The 24,078-nt window shown below is 35.5% G+C and overlaps 2 protein-coding genes across 4 annotated transcripts in view; one reads left to right on the top strand and one right to left on the bottom strand.

Annotated features, from left to right (window-relative positions):
• Window positions 1-1,280: 1,280 nt before the first annotated feature.
• Window positions 1,281-6,840, bottom strand: Sf3b6 (splicing factor 3b subunit 6). The gene is made up of 4 exons (XM_069818966.1): window positions 6,691-6,840; window positions 4,216-4,334; window positions 3,969-4,098; window positions 1,281-3,836 (listed from the first exon to the last, which is right to left on the bottom strand). The coding sequence occupies exons 1-4, from the start codon at window positions 6,715-6,717 to the stop codon at window positions 3,738-3,740; spliced, it is 375 nt and encodes a 124-aa protein (XP_069675067.1). The 5' UTR covers window positions 6,718-6,840; the 3' UTR covers window positions 1,281-3,737.
• Window positions 6,841-6,872: 32 nt separating this feature from the next.
• Window positions 6,873-24,078, top strand: part of Ku80 — a 34,648-nt gene continuing 17,442 nt past the window's right edge. Inside the window, exons 1-6 of one of the 3 annotated variants that reach the window (XM_069818965.1) lie at window positions 6,873-7,178; window positions 16,381-16,497; window positions 20,281-20,501; window positions 21,298-21,420; window positions 21,961-22,111; window positions 23,557-23,697. In XM_069818965.1, the coding sequence (XP_069675066.1) occupies window positions 7,161-7,178; window positions 16,381-16,497; window positions 20,281-20,501; window positions 21,298-21,420; window positions 21,961-22,111; window positions 23,557-23,697 (771 nt within the window). In that variant the 5' untranslated portion in view covers window positions 6,873-7,160. Of the gene's footprint in view, window positions 7,179-8,268; window positions 8,628-16,380; window positions 16,498-20,280; window positions 20,502-21,297; window positions 21,421-21,960; window positions 22,112-23,556; window positions 23,698-24,078 lie in introns of those variants that run through there. The other 2 variants (XM_069818963.1, XM_069818964.1) reach the window with 2 other exon arrangements.

Below are 24,078 nucleotides of genomic sequence, written 5' to 3' on the forward strand. Positions count from 1 at the left end.
CGAAGACTACTAATCCCTTGTGCTATGAAAGTGTGAAGTTAGTACAGAATAGAACCCAGTGGAGGATGACAATAGGCAAATTAGCAAAAGAGAGACTTTTTGAAAAACAAAGACAGAGAGCTGGCACCCTAATGCTGTGAATATTCACAGAAATCACTAAGGATTGCTTGTGATATGCATGTTGCTGCTGCTGCTGCCACTACCATAATACTACATTATACCACACAATTTTTTCGAAACAAATTAATGTACATAACTACTGAAGTAGCATCCGAAACATTTATGTATGCATAAAAGGATATCTCCAAAAAAAGTATAAGCAAGAGAATTCCTGAAATGATTTGACCTATGTTTCTTCTTAGCATATTGCTTGACTTTGAACGGAATTTGCTATCCTGCATCTTTCAATCTGTAAAGCAATTTGAAAAGTAACAGATTGTACTTTGAGAATATCCTTCATTGCCCTTTTCACTTACCACTTAAATGGATTGATCAACTCATCAACTTTCCTATATAACTTACAAACATCCGACAACATTTCACATACCAATATATTTATTATTTACCTGAATTTAATTTCCAAATATTTAAAAATTATGGTAGCAGATGTATTATAGGGGCCACACATTACCAGAGCAAAAAAAAAAAAAAAAAAAAAACACAAAAAGGTAATTGGAAATTAGCATTTTTAGTAATCAATATTCGATTAACTTATTAGCTGTAACCGATTATTGATAAAATGTAAATGGTATCAAAATAAAATAAATTCAATAATGTAAGTTTAATATTCCTCGTATGTATTCTTGGTCCAGAGAAAATACTCGTCTTTTACGAAATACTCGTACTTTTACTCATAAAAGAAGAGTATTCCCTGGAATACAATATGAAGCTAAACTAGTGCATAGATACTTCGCACTCTGCTTATGCACCTTCAACTGTTTTGCAGCTCTTTCTCAGTCATGTCAACATAACTTAGGTGACATGATGAAAATTTCATCTTTGACCACACGTTTTCTTTTGGTAACGCTATTGTAAAGATTTATCAAAAAAGTCCGCAGACCATGTGATCGAAGTCTTCAAGTTAAGACTATTATTATTATTATTATTATTATTATTATTATTTAGGTTAGATTAGCTTAGAAGACGTCAAAGTCCTCTATCTACGTACCCTACGGGAAGCTGAAGGTGACAGCAATTGAGTGCAGGATTTTCAAGTGCTGTGCAAAGGCTGGTGATTTTTTGTTGGTGCCGATGTCAGTATTAGTCAATGAGGAACTACCATAATGGCGGATGTACCAACAAACTTGCATTACGAAATAGTGTTTTTTTTCCATTATTCGTTCTGTTTATCTATTTTTTAATGCTTATTTCATTAATTTAAGTTATGCGTTCTTCACATTACATTGTATTGTGTATTTCATATCCCTATGTTTCCTTCTTTCACTAGAAATCACAACATATTCATCCACATTACAATGCACCTCTCATTTAAAAGTAGGCCTAATTTGCTATATTTTCCAAGTATATCACTATCAAATCCTTACATTTTCAACTCAATAAAAAAACCTCATAAATTCAACAATTTTCACTTCCAAAATCATCAGAATTACCTTTTCGCTAATTTTGGCTTTCCTATAGCATGCGACACTGACACTTCCAATTTGCATTTTTCCAAGTTCTATGGTGCGAAAATTTGACAGGTTAGGTTAGTTTAGACTTTTCATGTGCCTTGGATATATGACTCTATGACAGGTTAGTTTAGGCTTCTGGTATGACTTGTACTGGGTGGACGAGACGAAACGCCACTGCTTAACCGAAATCTAGCAACCCCTGCACGCTATAGGAGTGGTCTTCCTACCGTCAAAGCGCGACAGTAATATGCGGTACGATAAAAACATAAAAGCTTATCTCATTCTTGTAAATGCTGGAAATGGTGGCCTTCTGCATTCAAACAAGCTTCACATCTTTTGAGCTCATTTCCTAACACTTTTTGAAGTTCATTTTTACTAATGTTCCGCATTTCTTGTTGGATATTTTCCTTAAGTTCATTCAAGGTGCAAGGGTTTTTCTTTATGCTACACTCTTTAATGTCCCCCAAAAATAAAAATCACAAGGATTTAGGTCGGGGGACCTGAGGGGCTACAAACCATGACTCACAATGCGATCGCCGAAAACATTAGATTGCTTGCATTGAAACATTTGCAGTATGCACCATCACATTGGCCTGAACAAGGTATGTGTATTCTTCTTCCTCATCTGTGAGCTCCGCGAAGAAAGGCTGCAGAATCAGTTACATATAATGTTATAGTGTCCTCAAAAAAGAAAGGGCCTATTATTTTCCTCCCTGATATGGCACATCATCATGAAGCAGCAATTCTAAGCTGTTATGGGGATTTTCAGTGCTCCAACATCTACTGTTCTGATCATTTACATAACCACTGAGGCGGAACCATACCTCATCACTGAAAAAAAAACCAACGTGGGGTCTACTAAGCCATATGGATGATTGAAAGTACAAATTACAAAAATGAATCCTAGCTGCGTCATCAGGGATCAAATGCTGGTGCACTACACGGGTTTTGTATGGTTTTAACTTTAATAGTTTAGTGGCGAGTTGAACAGAGTCTTAGACAGCCTTACTTGCTGTGCTAAACGGCGTAAAAATTTCTGGGGGCTTTGCTCTAACCTAAAACCTATTTCGTCCAATTTTTCCTCTGTTAATACACGTTTATTCACACGAGGCTTCTTATTTTGTACAGATCCTGTTGCTTTGAAATTCTTTACTAGCCGGTATATCGTTGTTTTATCTGGCACAGGGAAACTGACGACAGAACTTACGGCGATATCTTATCCACGAAGACTTTTTTTTACAAAAGTAATACGAAAGTATTAAGCTTACAAATAAAAGTGCATTGTTCTGTACTGTACCTCATTACACAACTTACACACTCGGCACAAAACTGAAAACTGCTTTCTGCAATATTTTCTTGCGCGGGATCTGGTAGTTCGAGAATATTCTCTCGATTATTGCACACGTCTGAGTAAATTGGCGAACTCATTATTACTGGGCACAAGAACGGTAAATAAAATTATGAATTATTGCTAGATTTCTGTTAATCATTCAATCAGACCTTGCGAGCTATTCATATGTACTTTGTGCGGGATCTAGTCCGAGAATAACGGAGCCATAAACCAGGTGGCAGGTAGTGGCACTCTGGCGACTAATTTTCTGCAGCTTTGGTGGCGTTTCGTCTCAACCCGGTAAGTATATACGAATCTGTGACAGGTTAAGTTAGTTTAGGTTTTTCAATTCTTTCCAATTTTTAGCTCCCTTCTAGTATATTTTCAAGTCAACTGTTGTCCTATATACATTTTTCACATTCCAAACTATCCCTTTTCTCGAAAATTAAACCATTGTTCCATTTTTTTTTATCAAAGAAAACCTTCAGTATCGCGTGCTATAAAAAATTCCTAATTTCTTCCAATATTACGTTGCTAAGTTGTTGGTGAATTTATAAAATGGCTACATATTTTGTATCGATTGTAACACCAATATATATTCAGTTCATTTCACGATCAGAAGGGTAGGCCCTATAATACATCTGTTAATATTTCGTAAAAACTGACATTCTCTTGCTATAAATACAAAATATAATATTAGTCGGAAACTGTAACATAATACAATGCCAGCCACTGGTCCCAGGTTACTTCACATAACACATTAGCACTAGATCACTTCACTTCTTGTCTTCTGCGTTGAGTCCATACTTCGTTTTCATCTTGTCTATTTCTTCCTTCTTTTTATCGATATCAATTCTCTTGAATGCCTTGTTAGACTGTAAAAACGAAATGAAATTCATCAGATAAAAAAAAAAAAATTCACCATTATGCTTCAGTCAGATGTCATGAAATCTTAAAAACTAGCCCCCACGTTCTACATCCAAACTGATGTTGTACTGAATTCTTACCTGATAGTACAAAACAACAAGGTACCGATTGCAAACATTGAAACCTGACAAGTGATCACATGCATTCTTCGCATCAAAAATATCTTCGTACACAACAAACGCTGTCCCTCGTGTTTCTGGAGTGTTGCCTCTGAAAGAACATAAACACATTGACATGTTTAAGACATTGTATGGTAATTTTGTGTTATGATTAGTAGCTGCAGAATGTGAAAATGTAACCATGTAGGACCTATACGGGCATACTCACACTCTTATCTGCCTTATTGCTCCATATTTTCCAAATATATCATACATTTCTTCTGCAGTGATCTTATAAGGTAGATTTCGAATGTATAAAATTCTGTTTACTTCAGGAGGAAGTCTTACCTGAAACAAAAGGAAATATATTTAAAATAAACATTCATAAAACTCAATATAATGCACAAAATATTGTTAGGTTATAACCAGGGAAAGGATTTATATGTAAATACATATTTACTTATAAAGCTAATATAATTTATATTTTGCATTATCTTTATGTTTCACAATGTGTAGGGTTGAAAAATCCTACTTTTATTTTCCATATTTTTCCATATTTTAGAGTTTAGTACATATTTTCGTTAATTTCCATATATTTTCCATATTTCATATAAAACAGTCCATATTATATTAGGTTTAACAATAAAACAAAACAAAATTCCATTAACTTTTAAAAATACATTTCAACAATAGAGATTTAAACACATGTTCAGTAATCCCTTTAACATCAGAGTTATTTGAAAATTAGCAGTCCTATCAACAATGGGAAAGTAAGTTACAAAACTGTATTAATTTAATTTAAAATTTTTAACAGACTTCAGTTGTGCAGCTCAACAGTTAAATGCCAGTCAGAGTACACATAGGTTCAGTTTTGTAAATCATACTATAAAGACGGTAAATATGCCAAAAGTACGTCATTCAGTCAATTTAAAATCAAAACTAACAAGTTACATTTCAGAATTTAAAGAAGATGGTTTATCAACTGACAATAAAATATTATTTTGTAATTTGTGTCAGTGTGCAGTATCATCTACACAAAAGTTCCTGGTGCAACAACACATTACAACTAGTAAACATCAGGCCAACAAACAACTAAATTCAAAGCAGAGACAATTGTTTTTAACACAACCAACAACATCGAATGTAAGATCTGAGTTTAACATCGACCTGTGCCGTTCTCTCATCTCTGCTGATATTCCTCTCTACAAACTAAAGAATAAGGTCTTCAGGGAATTCCTTGAAAAATATACTCAACATACAATCCCGGATGAGTCAACACTTAGGAAGACGTATGCTCCATCCATCTACGATGAGATAATACAGAAGATAAGAGATGAAATTAAAGATAGTTCAATTTGGGTTTCCATTGATGAGACTCCCGACAAAGAAGGTAGACTTGTTGGTAATGTAGTTATCGGTTTGTTAAGTGAACAATATTCTGAACGAATTCTTTTACATTGTGATGTTCTAGAAAAGTGCAATAACAAAACTATAGTTAAACTGTTCAACGAAGCTATGGGTATCCTGTGGCCAAAGGGTATTATGTACGATAATGTGTTATTCTTTATTAGCGATGCTGCCCCTTATATGGTCAAAGCTGGACAAGCATTATCTGTTGTATATCCTAAATTGACTCATTTTACTTGTGTGGCGCATGCATTTCATCGTGTGGCAGAAGTGGTCAGAGACAATTTCCCTAAAGTAGATTTGTTGATTTCATCAGTGAAAAAAGTATTTCTCAAAGCTCCCAGTAGAGTTAACGTGTTGAAAGAAATGTACCCTGAAATTCCATTGCCACCAAAGCCAATTTTAACTAGATGGGGTACATGGCTAGAAGCAGTTGAATATTATGCCGAACATATAGACTCTATTAACAATGTTCTCCTTGCATTGGACTCTGAAGATGCAGTCTCAATTGATACTGCGAAAACAGTTACCTGTGACATAAGTGTGAAGAATGACTTAGCTCACATTCAGCATACATTTTCATGCATCATAAAAACGCTCAAAAGTCTCCAAAATAGGCACCTTTCACTATCTGAAAGTTTTGAAATTATAAATAGTACTGTGGAACAACTGAATCGTGGTAGAGGTAAAGTTGCAGATGCAGTAAGAGCTAAGGTGGACACTGTACTTTCAAAAAACCCTGGATATGAAGAACTACAAAAGGTTGTTGCTGTGATGAGTGGTGAATCAACAGTGAAGATTAACTTGGACTTATCCCCAGCAGACATTGTGAAATTGAATTATGTACCAGTTACTTCTTGTGACGTCGAACGCTCTTTTAGTCAGTATAAATCTATCCTCAGAGACAATAGAAGAAGATTCACTTTTCAGCACTTGAAAGAAATGTTTGTAACCTATTGTTATGGTAACAGACAATAAAAATTGTGTTTTGTTGAAACTACATTGGAAGATAAGGTACGTCCATTATATTTTTTGTTTAGTTTGATTAAAATGTACCAATATTTAACGTACATAGTCATTTTTTTTATAATTTTAAGTCCATATTTAATTCCATATTTTGGTAAAAATCCATATTTAATTCCATATTTTGGTAAAAATAACTACATATATATTTACATATTTCATATATTTTTAGTCCATATAAATCCGTTCCCTGGTTATAACACTCATAACTAATTTAATCGATTAAAAATTGTATGAAAGTATTTGTATCAAGAATATTTCACTTAAAACTTACATTTGTTCTACGTTGCATCATTGCCATTTTGAAGAAAAATTAGTTTCTTGCAGTAATTTAAATTTATAAGAAATAATGTGTTCCTCACACAACGACGAAATTGTCAATACTCTAACGACGCACCCTGGTGATAGTTTTCTGAAGCGTTTCTCAGTACTACCAACCAATTGATACAAGTGACGTTCTGTCGTGTCTAAGAGCGTGGGAAGGTGTCGGTGGTACATTGTTCCTTTGATGTAGTGATGATTTGAGTACATTTCTGCCATGTGTGTGTGCTGATAAATTGGATTGTACCGTTTTGTTATACAGTACAATAACTAACACCTGTCATAAACCAGATGTGAAAAAACGAAAGAATTCTACATAATAGTGGCAGAGGCAGTGGCAGTTTGTAACTCTGTAAGGTTGCATCTACTTCAGAATTACACTACTTTGAATACTTCTCGAAGAAATTGTGGCATTGTGCGAAAATGGCAAGGACTCCCAAGGTTTGTATTTTTCTTTATATTGTCATATTGTAGCTACATTGTGAAAATACGCAGTTAATTTTTGTTCAAGACATGGAAACGCTTGTTTGTGCAGCAGTCTTGTTGTAACAAGTTCATATGACGTAATGCACTAATGTACTATATGCTTGTAAGGGCGCACTTTTACAAACTGGATACTTTAAAGATAGAATAAATCAGGAGGAGGAGGACTGAATATAACTTTAGCACTAATGTACCTCTCTATTAAAGCGCTTTCAAGCAATCGTATTCGAGTGCCGTGACTTTTAATGTGAAACGTTTTATGTGCTTGACATTCGAGAAATCGCAAAATTTCAGCAGTCCTAGTGATTTTTGGGGTGAACTTATTGAGTATATACAAACTCCTTCAAAGTATTGCAGAGTTCGCGCTATCAGTCCAAGGACGCCCACAGAGAGTTGCCAGTGGTTGCTACTGTACCACTGAGATTTTTTTTCTACGCGTATTCTTTTATTTTTTTTCTCTTGCTATTACCATTTCTGTCAACGTTAAATAGCCCAGTAGTTGTGTAGCGTTGATAAATAACAAAGTAAAAAAATAGTTATTATTATCCATCCCAAAACCGCTAAACTAATGCACTAGTTTAGCGGTTTTGGGATGGATAATAACTATTTTTTTACGTTGTTATTTATCAACGCTATACAACTACTGGGCTATTTAAAGTCGATAGAAATGGTAATAGCAAGATGAGACCGAGGTTTCGCCATAGATTACCTGACATTCGCCTTACTGTTGGAGAAAAATCTCAGAAAAACCCAACCAGGTAATCAGCCCAAGCGGGGTTAGAACCCATGCCCTAGTCTAGTGCAACCTCGAATCCACAGACACGCGCTACCGCCTAAGCTTCTCTGTGGTCTTTAATAATTATTCTACGATGATATCTTAACTGTGCATTACTTAACAATAAGGTAAAAAAAATTAATAGCTATAGAAACGAAAATCTAGTGAGTTTATCCCAGACCTAAGGTTTTATGCTATATTTGACGTGTTTTTTTTAAGCCTATAGTGGGGTTTTGCAAATTGGAGTTGACAACACTGATTGCAGAACATGATCAATTGTGTTTTAAAATGGAGGCTGTCAAGTCTAAGAAAGAACGTTGGCGTGACTACATGCGTGCTTACATGAAAAGAAAGAGACTATTATGTAGTGAAAATAAACCTAAAAAGCAACGTAAATCTGTGAACCAACGAAAGGCTGAGAGCCGTCAGCGTCAGAAGGAACGTCGAGCTCTGCAGAATATGGAATGCAACGCTGGGTCGTCTTCTGTGTCTCTTACAACCAATAATAATGTAAGCATTGTGTTACGAGTACAACAACGACCTTGTTAACAAGAGAACCTCAGGGAAACATTTCGAATGCGCTACAGTGGAATCTTTCGAAGTCCGATGAAATGACAGTGCACATGCACAAGGTGAGGCATGTAGAGAAATGTTTAGTGATGCAGTGCAGCCAACCGGTTGAAAAGAAGTCCATAGCCTGTGTTGCCAACTATTTCATGAACACCCGATACATCTGTGCTGCAGATGTGTAAAAGTACATTTTGAGAACAAGTAAGTTTGTTTAGTCAACTATCCGAAGACAAGTTTGGGGTTGCACCTCATAAGTGACACCAATAAGACATCACTCGTGAGGTTACTAAGTCAGAAGATAATGGGATAGGTTGGCCAGGTCTTTCACCAAATAAGTATGAGAAAAGTTATTTATAATATTTCGGTTCATGTTCCATTGTAATATTATGTGCTCGACGTGTAAACTGTTTTTTTTTTTCTATCCTGTTATAGCGTACATTTCATTCTGTAAAGCTAAGGAAATAAGTTGTGATTTTAATCTTTAGGAACAGCTGCAGTCAACTATGGTAATGTGGACTTGAACCATTTCATCACAAATTTTTTCCACGGAAAAATACCAATTTTTATTCCATTTGTATTGTAATTTTGGTCCAGGGTAAATAATTATATTTTACGGAAACACTACGTAGCCTTTTATTCACTGAGTTGTAATGGGTAGAATACTATTACTACCATGTAATAAGACGACCGCACATACCCGGAGTTTTGTTGCAGAAGAAAGAACGCGAAATAGACTCATTTTGTGTGTAGAGGCTAGTGACAATATTGGATTTTCTAGAACACTGTTGGCTGCATTGCATCATGTAATATGTCTACCGTATATTTTTAAAAATTTACAGAATATTAGAGGAGTTGTAATTTGGTTTGCAATGGCCTATAATGTATTTTTGGTAGTTAATTGTGCAATGTATGATATTGTGACTATTTCTCTTTTTTATTTACAACAACACCCGACAACAATGATTAATACACTCCACACACAGCAACAATGACTATTTACGACGTGTATAACTAAGTAGAACAACAATGTAATTCTAACTACAATTAATGTCCACAATGCACTATGTACAGAATGAATCTGTCAGTTCACAGTTCGCTTGTCTTGGCTAGGTCTTCTAGCCCACCGTTTAAATTCACTGCGCGTCGAACCCAGGTCTCCGAACTGCGGTTCACTGCACGTCGAACCCAGGTCTCCCAACTGCGGTTCACTGCACGTCGAACCCAAGTCTCCCGAACTGCGGTTCACTGCATGTCGAACCCAGGTCTCCCAACTGCGGTTCACTGCACATCGAACCCAGGTCTTCCAGCTGTGGTTCACTGCACGTCGAACCTAGGTCTCCCAGCTGCGGTTTACTGCACGTCGATCCCAAGTCTTCTGGCTACTGCTGCTCCTTGCTCGCTCGCAATCGAAGACTCACTCAAATTTACAGCACTCCAAACTGCGGTTCACTGCACGTCGAACCCAGGTCTCCCGAGCTGCGGTTCACTGCACGTCGAACCCAGGTCTCCCGAACTGCGTCGCACTCTGCTGCTGCTCGCTCGCTTGCTCTCTCCGGAAGACTGCATGACTCACAGTTCATGGCGTTATTTATATATCACACATTCCAGAGAATTCCATGTCGCTCGGGTTCTAGAAGTTTCGGGACAGTCCGCTTCTAGGTGTTTCCTTGCTTCACCCTCCCAAGTCACTGTAACCTTCTCCCCCTCACTTCATATTCCGCTACAGCTCCTACCGAAGCTCGCATTCCTTTTTCTCCGCGTTTCTCTTTAGCTAGATGAGCGCGCACACTCCCCGACGCAATCCAGAACGATCCAGGAGGTGCCATTCTTCACAATATAATATAGAGTGGCCCAAAAGTCCCACACCATAAGTGGTTTACGATAACCGTGAAATGTTTGGATTTGTCATAGGGGATACGTAGAATGGACTCCCTGATCCCCAGATTTGATTTGAATCGAATATATATTGTAGTGTTGGGCTACCTCAAAGCAAAACTGTACCTACACTGTGGAAATCAGGGACAAACAGCTTCTGCGTGAATTTATTGCTTCTGAGTGCTGTGCATCAGACTTGGTGACTCGCATCCTGCTAGACATGGATGAATGCCTGCAGTTGTGTTTTGATACTCGCAGCCTATGGTGTGGGACTTTTGGACTACCCTGTAGTTGAGAAAACTGGATCGCCATAACACGTTGGAAAGAAGAGTCAAGTTGCAATTATTTTAATAAACGTTTAGCTGAAAATAAGTTTGAAGTTACTTGCAATGTGGATTGTGGTATAGACAAGATTTAAAAGCAGCTCAAAGTTAATATTAGTAGGCCTACTACATTATTGAAAAAGTGAATTTACAAACGAAAATGTTAGCAGTTTTAAATTGTATATTACATGCTGAAATTCCTAAAGATTCCAACACTTTTCAGAAACTACAGTTTTGTGTAGGTCTATCCAAAATATCTTGGTCATCGTTCCCCATTGGATATAATATCTGCATGGCTTGTGTCGCCTCGAATATCGTTTATGCAGAGAGGAAGATTGAGACAATATAGGCAGTTTTGGTATTGTTGGTCAAGTTATTAATGTACCAGTTTGTGTCAACTACAGCTATCGCTGGTCGACAGCTATGCTTTCAACATACGGTACACAGTAAGAAATATCTTATATACATAAATCAGCTGTTCTCAAGTCCTGTGAAGAAGTGTTGGCCTACAGTGAAATCTTGGTTGCAGTTCTTAATCAACACTCCACTCTACAAGAAGTACAGATACGGAATTAAAACATGGGCCGAGTCTTAATAGTAGTTCTCCTCTATGTAGGCAACAAGCTTCACAAGACTGTCTACAAGTAGCATACATTTATGCGCTCTTGATTACTGTATATGCGCAATGCGTTGTACAGACCAGCAGTTCAGTTAAAGCCGGAGCCATACGTCGGCAACACTGTAATTAACTGTCAGAGGCCTACTATCCAGGACACGTGTTTGTGCTAATGCCGATTTTCAATGTAAATTAATGTTACGATATGTGTGTGTCGATGGAATTATGTTCGCGGTCGTACCAAACGTTAATTGTTTATGTATTATAAACCAAGTGCGTGTTGGCGATAAAAACAAGACAGTAAATGAAAATATGGCTGCAATCTTTGAAAATTTTTACGGTTATTGTTAATGACAAAATGATTGAACAATTCTTCTAAATATTATATTGTATAAACTACATTTTTATAGTCTTACTTGTGGTTTGTGGTGTATCAGAATTCTAGCCAAATTGTTGGGTCTCGCTATATCAATAAAGTTACGCCTCCATTCAGCGTTGCCAAACCTACCCATGCTCCGGCTTGTAACTGAAGATGGCCCTGGTACAGACAGTGTTGCCAACACACAAATTGTATTCCCGTCAGTCTAACACATGGAAATCGGTCAGAATCCGTCAAAACTAAAAAATAAAGAAAATAAGACTCACTCAATATATCTATATACAAATAAAAGTAAACCTTAATTAAAATAATAATAATTCATCTACATCATCTGCCTCTAGTTCTGCAGTTGATGTGCTTTGTTGGTCTACGCCCCCCCCCCCCAAAAAAAATTAAACAATTAAAAATGACAGCAGCTAAAAAGTAAAAAGACTATGTAAATCGTAATTCCCGCCAGAAAATCTGTCACCTGTCAAAGCCATTCTTTTCCCTTCAATCCGTCCAGTTGGCAACACTGGGTACAGACCGTTCGCCTACGGGTGGGGCCAGGAAAGCGGCATGTGCTGATACGCCGCTTTGTGCGCGCAGTTGCTGAGACACGCTCGACGATCAAGGTCGACAAGTTATCAGTTGTGAGCCAGCTGTTGCAGTGTTTTTACGTACAGTGCAGTTCCTTGACACAGTTGCTTAAATATTCAGCGTGTGTGTAAAATTTGTGAACAATGCAAAACGCAAAATTCACGCTTGAACAGAGAGTTTTTATGTATGATGCATATCTGAAAACAGAGTCATGTAGAGAGGTGCGTAGGCAATTTGAAATGAAATATCCGGGTAGAGAAACTGTTAGACGTCTTGTTAACAAATTAAGGACAACAGGGTCGCTAAATGCTACAATTCCTAAGCGAAAACGAAGAGTATTGACGGAAGAAAAAATTGATGAAATCAGTGCATCATTTACACGCTCTCCTAATAAATCTCTAAGACTTGTTTCACAGGAAGTTAGTGTTTCAAAAACATCAGTGTTTACTGCTGCTAAACTTTTAAAATTAAAACCTTACAGAGTGAGTATCACGCATGAATTACCGCCTAGAGACTATGAAAAACGAGTTCAGTTTTGTAATTGGATTTTACAAAGTATTGTGGACGGTATTGTGGATCTTCATTTAATAATTTTTTCTGATGCGTGATTTCATTTACGAGGTCATGTTACCTCACAGAACAATAGTTATTGGAGTACAGAGAATCCCCATTTAATTCAGGAGGTTCCTTTGCATGACGAAAAGATTGGCGTTTGCTGAGCTGTTACAGCGAAGCGAATTATTGGGCCCATTTTCTTTCAGGATACAGTAAATGCACAAAGATATCACACTCTAATACTCGCGCCATTTTTCCAAATGTTATCAGATGATGAGACACTCAATGGGTATTTCCAACAAGATTCAGCAACAGCCCTTGAATCCATGAACGATATAAGTGATGTTTTTGGAGAAATGATTATTTCTCAGGACTTATGCCCGACCTTACAGTGTGCGATTTTTATTTGTGGGGAACTCTAAAAAATAATGTCTATAGGAATAATCTTCACAGCATAGATGAATTGAAGGCGAATATAACAAGAGAAATTAGGAAAATTACCGAAGACGAACTTATTCATGTGAATGATAATTTAATTAAAAGATGCCAGAAATGTATAGATTCAGATGGACATCACTTCCAACATCGCCTATAACAAGGTACTATGTAGAAAAATTCTCGTATGCTATTAGTATAGAAAGCGGAAACTTACGGATAGACGATTCCTGCAAATGACGCTGCAGGCAGACTGCTTTCCTGGTCCCACCCATAGGCGATCACTCTGTATCTGGAACTTAGTCAATTATGTGGCCCAAATTTTGATTCTGGGGCTGCACAAAATAACTGTCAACAAAGACTTCGTTCAAAATATCACTCATGAAGAAATCGACAAGAATCAAATAACTCTTGATTTTTTTAATAATGTGCTCGACAGAGAGTTACTATTGAGCCAACAGCAAACTGTTGTGGGATGGACCTACTTGATTATCATTCATCATTCATTCAGTGTTCTGCCTAAGGTCTTTCACTGCAAACCCAGTTTTCTCCAGTCTTTCCTATTTTCTGCCTTTCTCTTTGTTTTCTCATTATATGATCCATATGTCTTAATATCGTCTGTCATCTGATATCTTCTACTCTGAACTCTTCTCCCGTTCACCATTCCTTCCAGTGCATCCTTCAGTACGCAGTTTCTTCTCAACCAGTAACCCAACTAATTCCTTTTCCTCTTCCTGATCAGTTTCAGCATCATTCTTTCTTCATCCATTCTTTCCAACACAGCTTCATTTCTTATTTGTCTGTCCATTTCACACGTTCCATTCTTCTCCATATCCACATTTCAAATGCTTCTATTCGCTTCTCTTCACTTCGTCGTAACGTCCATGTTTCTGCCCCATATATTGTCACACTCCATACAAAGCACTTCACTAGTATCTTCCTTAGTTCTTTTTCGAGAGATCCGCAGAAGATGCTCCTTTTTCTATTAAAAGCTTCCTTTGCCATTGCTATCCTCCTTTTGACTTCATGTTACTGCTTATAGGACACCCCAAGTATTTGACAACATTAATAAAAATAGTACACAAAAATAGTGAAATTGCAGTTTATATGAGACAGCCTTTCTTATTATTCATGAATGGTGTCATTGTTACAATCGATATATACAGCCAGTTATGTTTCATATTGTATTAACAAAAAATATGTATCAATTTTATTATAAATATAAATATAAAATTTTATTATAAATACAGATACAGAACTGAAAATTGAAACATTTAACTGCACATTTCTCCTTTGCTTGAAAAAAAAACTCTTTAGAAAATTCAGACCAGTTCAGATGTGTTTGTATAATTATTCTTGTACTAAATGAAGTCCTCTTAACATGATAATATTTCAAATTGATAACGACTTTGACTCCGCATTTCTTTTGCAGCCCATTGTACTGTACATGATGGAATTTTTACATCCAGAAATCGTGTTTCAAACTGCCTTCATATTTGGCTGGCAGACTGGGTTAACACATGAATAATAAATATATACACGTTGTTCAGTATTCAACATTTGATTAGCCATTGTACAGTTTACACTTATTCACATATTCACTTTAAATGCACAAGAAAACATTGTATAATACACCGTAGTATGCGTCTTGTCACTTGGAAACTGATTCATCAACTTTGACATGAGCCAGGACGAACACGTGCCTGCTTGCATCATCGCTTCTGCCAACCCACTGTTCCCTGCTGTGAGTGCGTCAGCAGCACACAGTGGAAACCCCATCGCTCTTGTCCACACTTCATGTGATCATTCTGTATAATACATACAGTGGTCCGAAGCAAGCCTAAATACAAGGGCCTAACCTGGGTCCAGTAATGAGTGGTAATCAGTATACCACATAACCTCAATGTTTTATATATATTTTTATAATTGAAAATTTTCACCAGAATGTAGTTGTAAGTAAACTTTGCCAAAACAGTAATTAAGTATGGCTATTGCAAGTATTTTCCTCAAAGAAGAGTTATTTTTCCCAGATCAAAAATAAAATACTAAAATAGCCATAATTATTTACCACTTCGTGAAGACGCCTAGATGTATTTGCTTAATGAAAGTCACATGAAGTTCATTACCTTAAAAAGTCTGATTTTATGAGCAAAGTGTAAAGAAGGAGACTTCAGGCATTAGGCTTATAGGTCAGTTGGACAAAATTTTCATCATAGTCTGTTACAGATTCGAAAAGAGGTACTAAATACATTTTCTCATAGTACATAGTTACTTTTTGTTTCTTTTCTTCTAGGTAGTAGGTAAATTATTAATGAATTTAAATACTATTATAGTCACAATCATGCCATGGTATGAAAGAAAAATTACATAACCTCGAGCGGGAATCGAACCTGCGACTTCCTGTTCTCCGGTCAGGCGCTCTACCACTGAGCTATCGAGTTCGTCTCACGCCAAAGGCTTGGAATTATCCTTTCATACTGGCGACTCTGTTAATAGAGTACTGTCCATAGCGTCTGATCTAGTCAGTACTGCTTATGGGTTGAAAGAAACTTTACAAATGTAATCTTCATCTTACAATGTTTGGTGACGTATACACGTCCGTTGATGTGACATATTAATGAATTTAAATACTATTACAGTCACAATCATGCCATGGTATGAAAGAAAAATTACACAACCTCGAGCGCTGACCAGATCAGACGCTATGGACAGTACTCTATAACAGAGTCGCCAGTATGAAAGGCCTTTGGCGTGAGACGAACTCGATAACTCAGTGGTAGAGCGCCTGACCGGAGAACAGGAAGTCGCAGGTTCGATTCCCGCTCGAGGTTGTGTAATTTTTCTTTCATACCATGGCATGATTGTGACTATAATAGTATTTAAATTAATTAATATGTCACATCAACGGACGTGTATACGTCACCAAACATCGTAAGATGAAGATTACATTTGTAAATTATTAATTATTACTATGTCGTCATATCACAGGCATTATCTTGAACTTGACAGTAATAATTATTAAAGATTTACTTGTGTTTGTTTTCATGTTTCAGGAAGCTATTGGCATCGTAATTGATATTGGTCATTCAGTCTCACAGCATACAGAAGATAACAAACCGGGTTTTCTTGAAAATGCCAAAAATTGTGTGTCCATGATACTGAAAAGAAAGGTAATACATTTTAAATCTGAACAATACGATAATTGAAAAAGACTGTATTACGGAATATTATAAAACTACTTTGTTAATGGTTATATGCAATCATATATGGCCTAACTTAAATGTGCATGTAACACTGTGGTGATGTCATGTTGAAAATTGCAATGAATACAACTTTACTGGATGGCTACTTTGATTGTCTCATTTCAATAACTTCAGGAACAGTATTAATATATTAATTGTGTGCTCTAGCATACGAGGGTCCTTGATGCTGAAGAAGTCGTTCTGAAATTGTTTATCCACAATAAAATTGTGTTACAGCAGGGAACCCACATTGAAATGTTGTCGGAACCTATGCTGCATAAGAACTGCTGAATCGTTTGTTTTGAGAAACATCTCCATGGCAAACGCCCAATATGATGCGTTCCATGGGTCCATTGCAATTGAAATGGCATCAATATTGGTGTTCATTCCCTCTCCTCCCACTGCTGCATGACTGTCTTGTCCACAGTTACTGCCAACTTAAAAAAGTCAGATCTTTTTGTCGGATCCTGTATGTAAATTATTTTGTGCTTTTATTCTACTTCGTACAAAACTAAACTTGTCATTTATCATAAGATAGTAACAGATGACATAAGCTGTCCTGCAAAGAAAAGTTTTGTGCACTTATCTTTATGAAGAAAAGCACTTTGAGGGTGTAGAGGTGTACATCTTATTACAAGTTTTAAACTATTTGTGTCAACAAATCATCAGATGTTTGCCTAATTTTTTAAGTTACAGTTCTTATTATTAATACCGTAGATTAGAATACAAAGACATACTCGCACCCATAAGAATAGGTAGAGATTTCAGCGTGAAATTTTTGTCCAAATAGAATTAGAATTAGAATTAAATTCTTATAATCTCTATATTACCTCTGATTGAGGTTCTGGCTGATATGTACATCTATTATCAGCCAGTATATCTCACTTAATGAATTGTTAGAGGAAGAACAATTGTTTGTTTATATCTGAAGTCTGATTAGTATAATATGTTACTATAGTCCCGTCGCTCTAATTTCCGGCAGCTAATCGCACTGCAATTCGGCTACATTTAAAAGTGTGCGTCTTGTGATTCGCTGATTCATTTCTTAAGGCTCGATAAATACTTAATATAACCGCCCGCCATTTTAGCTCTTTCGTTGGCGTTCGCAGAAAGCACACGAAGACGTAATTTGCCACTCAATTATTTGCTGAATTACATTGCGTTTGATTTATTATCATAGGAGCTATGACATGATAATGTTTAAGGGTGTGGCAAATAGATTCCTCGTATGGTAGCTCGGCAACTTAAGAACAAAAATGGCGAACGATAATACGTACCTAGACTTCATAGAGCCTTCACTTTCTAAGACATAAGCAAAGAGGCGGAGTCACGCTGGAAATAACAGCATCAGGACTATAGTCAGCGATGTATGCAATGGAGAGGGAAAGGACCTGGCCACCCAATTCCATTATCTCGTGAGTGATGTCTTATTGGTGTCACTTATGAGGTTCAAGCCTATCTTCGAACAGTTGACTAAACAACAATCTCTTTACATCAGTTGATTCACCAATACGAATTACAATATTTTCCCAAACATGTTACGATCAAATAATTATGAATGTCATAACAGTTTTCTAAACTAAAATAGAAATACGAGCTTTTCAGTTTTTTTTATTTTTGCACATAGAAATAATTCATGTTTGATGTAACATGGTCTGATAATGGATGAAACAAGTACCTAAAGAAATGCAAATAAAAAAGAATAAACTTTACTCAATTAATATTTTATTTGAAGATAAGTACAAAGCATTTAAAAGACGATATTTCAACAAAAATGGAAATGTTATATTTTATTAGTCACTTGGGCTTACCTCAAGGTGCAGTATTAAGCACAACACTATTCAACATATATATTAACGACCTACCACAAGAGCTGGAAAAACATGACACTAAAACAGCACTCGTTGATGATGATTTGGTTATTTGGACGTCACATAAAACCAACGCAGTAGAGAAACTTCAAAATTCCATCCAGTCATCGTTAGTGGCACTTGAAACCTGGTGTTCAAATAATATGATGTCAGTGAACACAGAAAAAACAAACTTTCAACTCTTCTCATTAAGAAAGAAACCAGTGAAAATAAATCTAAACTATAGAGATGATAAGTTACAAAGAACTGAAAATGCAAAATATCTGGGTATACATTTCGACAATAAGCTCACATGGAGAAATCACATTGAACAGATCAGCACAAAGACAACAAATCGTTTTAAATTACTAAAAAGACTGGCAGGAACGAAATGGGGTAGCTCAAGGAGTACACTCAACACAACCTGCAACACATACATGAAGCCTATCTTAACGTACTATGGTGAAGCACTAATAACCTCATCAACCACAAATAAACAGATATTAGAACGCACTCAAAACCAAGCTTTGCATCTCATCACTGGTGCAATCAAAACTACTCCAATTGAAGCCATGCAAATAATCACATCTAATAAACCAGTTGTAACAGATCTTGAAACAAAAGCCCTTTTAACCTATGAAAAATTAAGAAGGCTTCCAAATTGGGATAAATGGAGTAAATACAAAGATTCTAAATTTACATTGAGGACTCCAAATGGATACATACAAGAGGTAGAAAAGCTTAAGCAAATTCTAGAAATACCAAGTGAAAAGGAAAACTTGATGTCTCGATATAATCCACTTAATAACTTCAAAGTAGATTGCTGCCTTGATCTTGATGAAGTCTTCAACAAAAAAGATATAAATCCAGAAATAGCAAAAGCCATTGCCCTACAAACAATTAATAGAAAATATCCACAAAAGGACTGGTTGTACATTTACACTGATGGATCTCTCATGGATCAAAATGAAGGAGCTGGAGCAGGAGCTACTTGCCAATACTTTTCTCTTTATAAAAATGTTGGCAAGTACACAACAAATTTTGATGGTGAAGTTGAAGCCATTTATACATCACTTCAAAATGTATTTGTTTGGCTAAACCAGTGCAAAAACATAGTCATCCTGTCTGACTCCAAAGCTGCAATCCAGTCCATCAGCTCAACTACATCTCCTAAAATGGAAAAAGTAAAAGAAATTCATTGCATGGTAAAACAAATTCAAATGCTAAATAAAAAAGTGGTCTTCCAATGGATCCCGGCCCACTGCGGACTGAACGGTAATGAGAAAGCAGATATGTTAGCAAAGAAAGGAACTTATATCAACTTAAAAACAAATTTCAAGTTCCCATATGAATCAATAAAGCGAGTCATAAAAAGAATAAGTTACAGCGAACAGGCAAAACATCAAAATTCAAAATGGAAAGAATCATTCAAAGATCCAAAACTAATTCCTGATCTAGTCTACCTCGAAAATCTGCCGTGGCCGTGTTTAGATTGATTACTGGTCATGATTGCCTCAGTAAACACCTCCATCGTATTGGAGTACTGAATTCACCTAAATGCTTACTGTGCACCAGAAAAGAGAACATGGAGATGGAGCACCTGGCTAATTGTGAAACTCTTAGGACATTTGTGGACCTTCCATCAAAATATTGAGAAGCAAGAAGGATGATGACTTCATTGTTAAATCCAGAGCATTAGATACACACACATATATTTTATTAGTCCATTAGACTTATATGGACTGTTTAAATGTATTTTTTGTTTTGAAGAATAAGAATTACATTGTTATTTATTGTGTCGTAGATTATGTATTTATCATATGAAAACCATTGATATAAAATATTATATATATTATTTCAGATATTTGTCAATGCCAAGGACGAAATTGCATTGTTTCTGTTGGGCTCAAAAGAAACGGACAATAGCCTAGACTACAAGAACATAAAAACCGTTCATGAAAATCTAGTCATACCTGACTGGGACATGGTGGCCTTTGTAGAGAAGTTAGAAGGAACCAATGTCAATGCTGATTGGCTTAATGGTGTTATTGTAGCCATGGATTATTTGAGATCAGAGACTCAGTAAGTTTAATAGAAATAAATTGTATTTATTGTTAAGGTAGGAATATTCTAATTCTAACTAGAAAGATTATGATGCACAATTTTAGTAAGTGATGTATTGTCATGTTTGCTAATGTATTTATTTTGTATACTACCAGAATCACTGAGGAAAAAAACATTTCGATAACTTTTCTACTTTCATGTCTGAAATGTCTTATGATGAACAACTTTGTACAAAATATTTGTGCTGGTATGGTATAAGGGCTTATATTTTTCTACAGTAGCTATAATCATACTTCGGCAAAATTTACTTTCCAAATACATCAGCAAAACGCAACAAGCTCAGCATTCAAATGGACGGGCTGAAAGGGGGTGGGTACTCTTCTCCAAACCACATTATTCAATGTACAGTGCCGGACTGTAATCTTAGAAGTATTATTGATATGTTTTCATTTATTTTCTGCGTCACTTTTCACAGATTTCGTTTAACAATGACTAATAAAGTATAACAGAACAAAATGTGGTGGCGGTGGCGGAGATGTCGTCGTTATCGTGGTTGTTGTTTCTAATGGCAAACACTAAAGATTTGCCTAATTTGTCTTCTAGCATTCCATTAAAGTTCCACTAAGTTGTTAGTAGACTACTATAATTTTTCAGTTTTTCACATTCCTGTAGGTGATCTATGTTAATTACTGTATTTGATAGGTTACATATTACACGGTGGTTACTCTGATATAGTTTTTCTCTTACTATATTGTACATTTACACTGTATATTGTAAAGAGGTTAAACATAATTTTACAACTATACATTTACAGGGGAAAGAAGTTCTCGGAAAGGAAATTGGTACTGCTGTCAGACTTGAATTCTGTTGTATCAGAAGATCAAGTTGAAACTATTATTAAAGCCTTGAAAAGTGAAGAAATCACTCTTATTGCAATGTAAGTATTCTTTTCACTATCATCACAGCAAGCTAGCATGTTCATTTATCTAGGCAGTGTTGCATTAATCTCAGTTACTGTCACCATAGGACGACCACATAAATTCCCACCCTATGTCCATAGTTGATTTTCTCCTTCATCCCTTGTCAACGACCTCTTAGTCTCTAAGATGACATAGCTAGACATTGGTTATATGTTTATAAACATTTTCCTCTCTGCACACATGCTCCTTGTGAGATATCCATACTTACAGGCGCAGTGAAAACTGCTAAATGCTGAATCTTTTTTAGTTAAAAAAAAACACAAAATTTTAAAATTACACACTGAATAAATAAATAAATGATTTAGTTTGCAGTAATGAATGAATATTAATTTATTTTTCTTATTCTTTCTTTGCCCCCAAGTAGAGACCACCATTACTAGATTTATTTTTGAGATGTTTGGTTTCCATATTAACATGGCTTTCAATTTATCCATTAAATTGTAAGCACATATAAAACACTTCCTGTGATATATTATTTCTTTATTTCACATCTGCAGTGGCCCAGATGTAAACTTGGACGTTAAGGATGAACCAATGGATGACGATGATGATGAAATAAATGGTAAAAAGAATGGAGCCGTCGAAGGGAAGTTGAAAAATGTTCAACAGAAGGCAGGAGAAGCTCTTTTGAAACATATACTCGACAAGGTAATACTCCAAATTATGTTAAATAAAGTTACAGATTTGTTTAATCTTTTCTGTAATACTATTATATGCTGAAAGTGTAGTAGATATAACCATGTTGTTATTTGAATCTGTTCTCTACCCTGTTTGAATGTCTGGTTACATTTTTACGTTAATTTTTTTAATTTTAATGTTAACATTTGAAATTTTATTACAAACATTTTACAATAAAACTTTTTTATACGTTTTTCATACTTACTCCTTTTTGTCTGAGGTCCCAGCAAAATTCCTATACTACTTTCCATGTTAATTTATTTCGGATATACGTCTTTCGTTTATTGGTTTTTTAGACTTATACGATCGTATTTTAGACTCTAAAAGATACAAAATGTCATTTACATGCTCTAAATCAATTTATCATTAGGTTTCGTGAAAATTTAAGAAAGTGAACAGTTATCACAATTTCAGGACATGGTTTATTCCTTAGTGCCGCCCTCACATAAGCCCGCCATTGGTCCCTATCCTGAGCAAGATTAATCCAGTCTCTACCATCATATCCTACCGCCCTCAAATCCATTTTAATATTATCTTCCCAAAATAATAGCATTATTAAATTAAAATCATAGAGGAAGAACAAGGTATGTGCTGTTCATTAAATCAATTTCGTAAAACTTTATGGATTATATTTGAATTGTAATGTATCAGGAAGCTTTGACTCTAAGCTGCAAAGATTTCCTACAAATAATCTTACATTCTTCAAGAGAGAATAATGTGTTATAAATTTGAGTAGTATATTATAGACTCAAAGATGGGTCAGCTATGAAGTTCTTGTGAAAATTTTAGAAAGTTGACTCGTAGTTTTTCCCATATAATCTTCAAATGCTATTTCAGATGTTATTACATGCCATTTCAATTACACTTTTTTTTTTCACTTATGCGTTTTTTTTTCTTCAGACCCCCATAAAAACATATAAATGAAGTTTTACTGTACAATTTTTTACATTACAGTCTTACAAAAATACTTAATCCTATTAGATATATTTCTTTACTGTCATATTGTTTTTCCAGTAAAATTTGTGTAAATAATTCACATTCATTTGTTTATTTTACTATCTTATTTGACTCAAATTGGCTTGTGTTGCAAGGTATTTGAGATAACATTCAAAAGTACGCTAGCATAATGTATCTCAATACAATTTGTTTTAATATTTTAATTCTCATTCAAATTACTTCAAAATTGTGAAAGGTGTATCAGAGCTTATTACATCAAAATACATTTTTGCATTAGAAACTATCTTAAATCTTAAGAAATTCAAATTAATAAGTGTCCCAAAGTAGAACAGTTCCTCTTAACAATTTTGTCAGGAAATACCTGTAACGAGAGTAAAAGAATGACAATTCTAATCTCTTTATTTTCTCTCTAAACCTTCTTACCAAACAATTAAGTTTCTTATGAATATGTATTTTAGACTGGAGGAACTGTGTGCAACTTTGCTGATGCAATACCACAATTAATGTACTTTCAAAAGAAGAATGTCCGGCCCACACCATGGAATGTTGTGATGGATATTGGACCAGACATCAAAATAGCTGTATCAGGGTATCGAAAGGTAGGTAATCAATATTTGACCTTGGAATTATTTTCTTCTTCATTAAAGGAAATATAAATCTGATACTATGTAGAAAGAGAGGGGGAGAGAGATTTTGTTTCAAAAGTTGTACGAAAATGAGTATTTTCAGCATCATTGATTTACTTGCTGGTTGCTTAGAAGATAGAGTTAAGCAATGTGGATTAATAAACTTACAGTTAATAGTTGAAATAATAGAAATGTCAGATGCTGAGGTTGGCACTCTTTGTTGTTATTGTGTGTTGTAGATCTCTGGAGTATGAGTTAGAGCAGATAGAGGACAGACAGGCAAAAGGAATTTCATGACTGCAAATAAAAGAGAATTGTAAGAATATGATCGTGGATAATTAATTCGAATAACAT

The sequence above is a fragment of the Periplaneta americana genome, chromosome 2 (assembly GCF_040183065.1).
Source record: "Periplaneta americana isolate PAMFEO1 chromosome 2, P.americana_PAMFEO1_priV1, whole genome shotgun sequence".
NCBI lineage: Eukaryota > Metazoa > Arthropoda > Insecta > Blattodea > Blattidae > Periplaneta > Periplaneta americana.

Excerpts from the sequence above, each read along its gene's own strand:
- Sf3b6 (XM_069818966.1), bottom strand. The coding sequence starts at position 6,717 with ATGGCAATGATGCAACGTAGAACAAAT. Across the intron at positions 4,335-6,690 it reads TGATGCAACGTAGAACAAAT|GTAAGACTTCCTCCTGAAGT; the intron begins GTAAGTTTTAAG and ends CTTTTGTTTCAG. Across the intron at positions 3,837-3,968 it reads TTGTTGTTTTGTACTATCAG|TCTAACAAGGCATTCAAGAG; the intron begins GTAAGAATTCAG and ends TCGTTTTTACAG.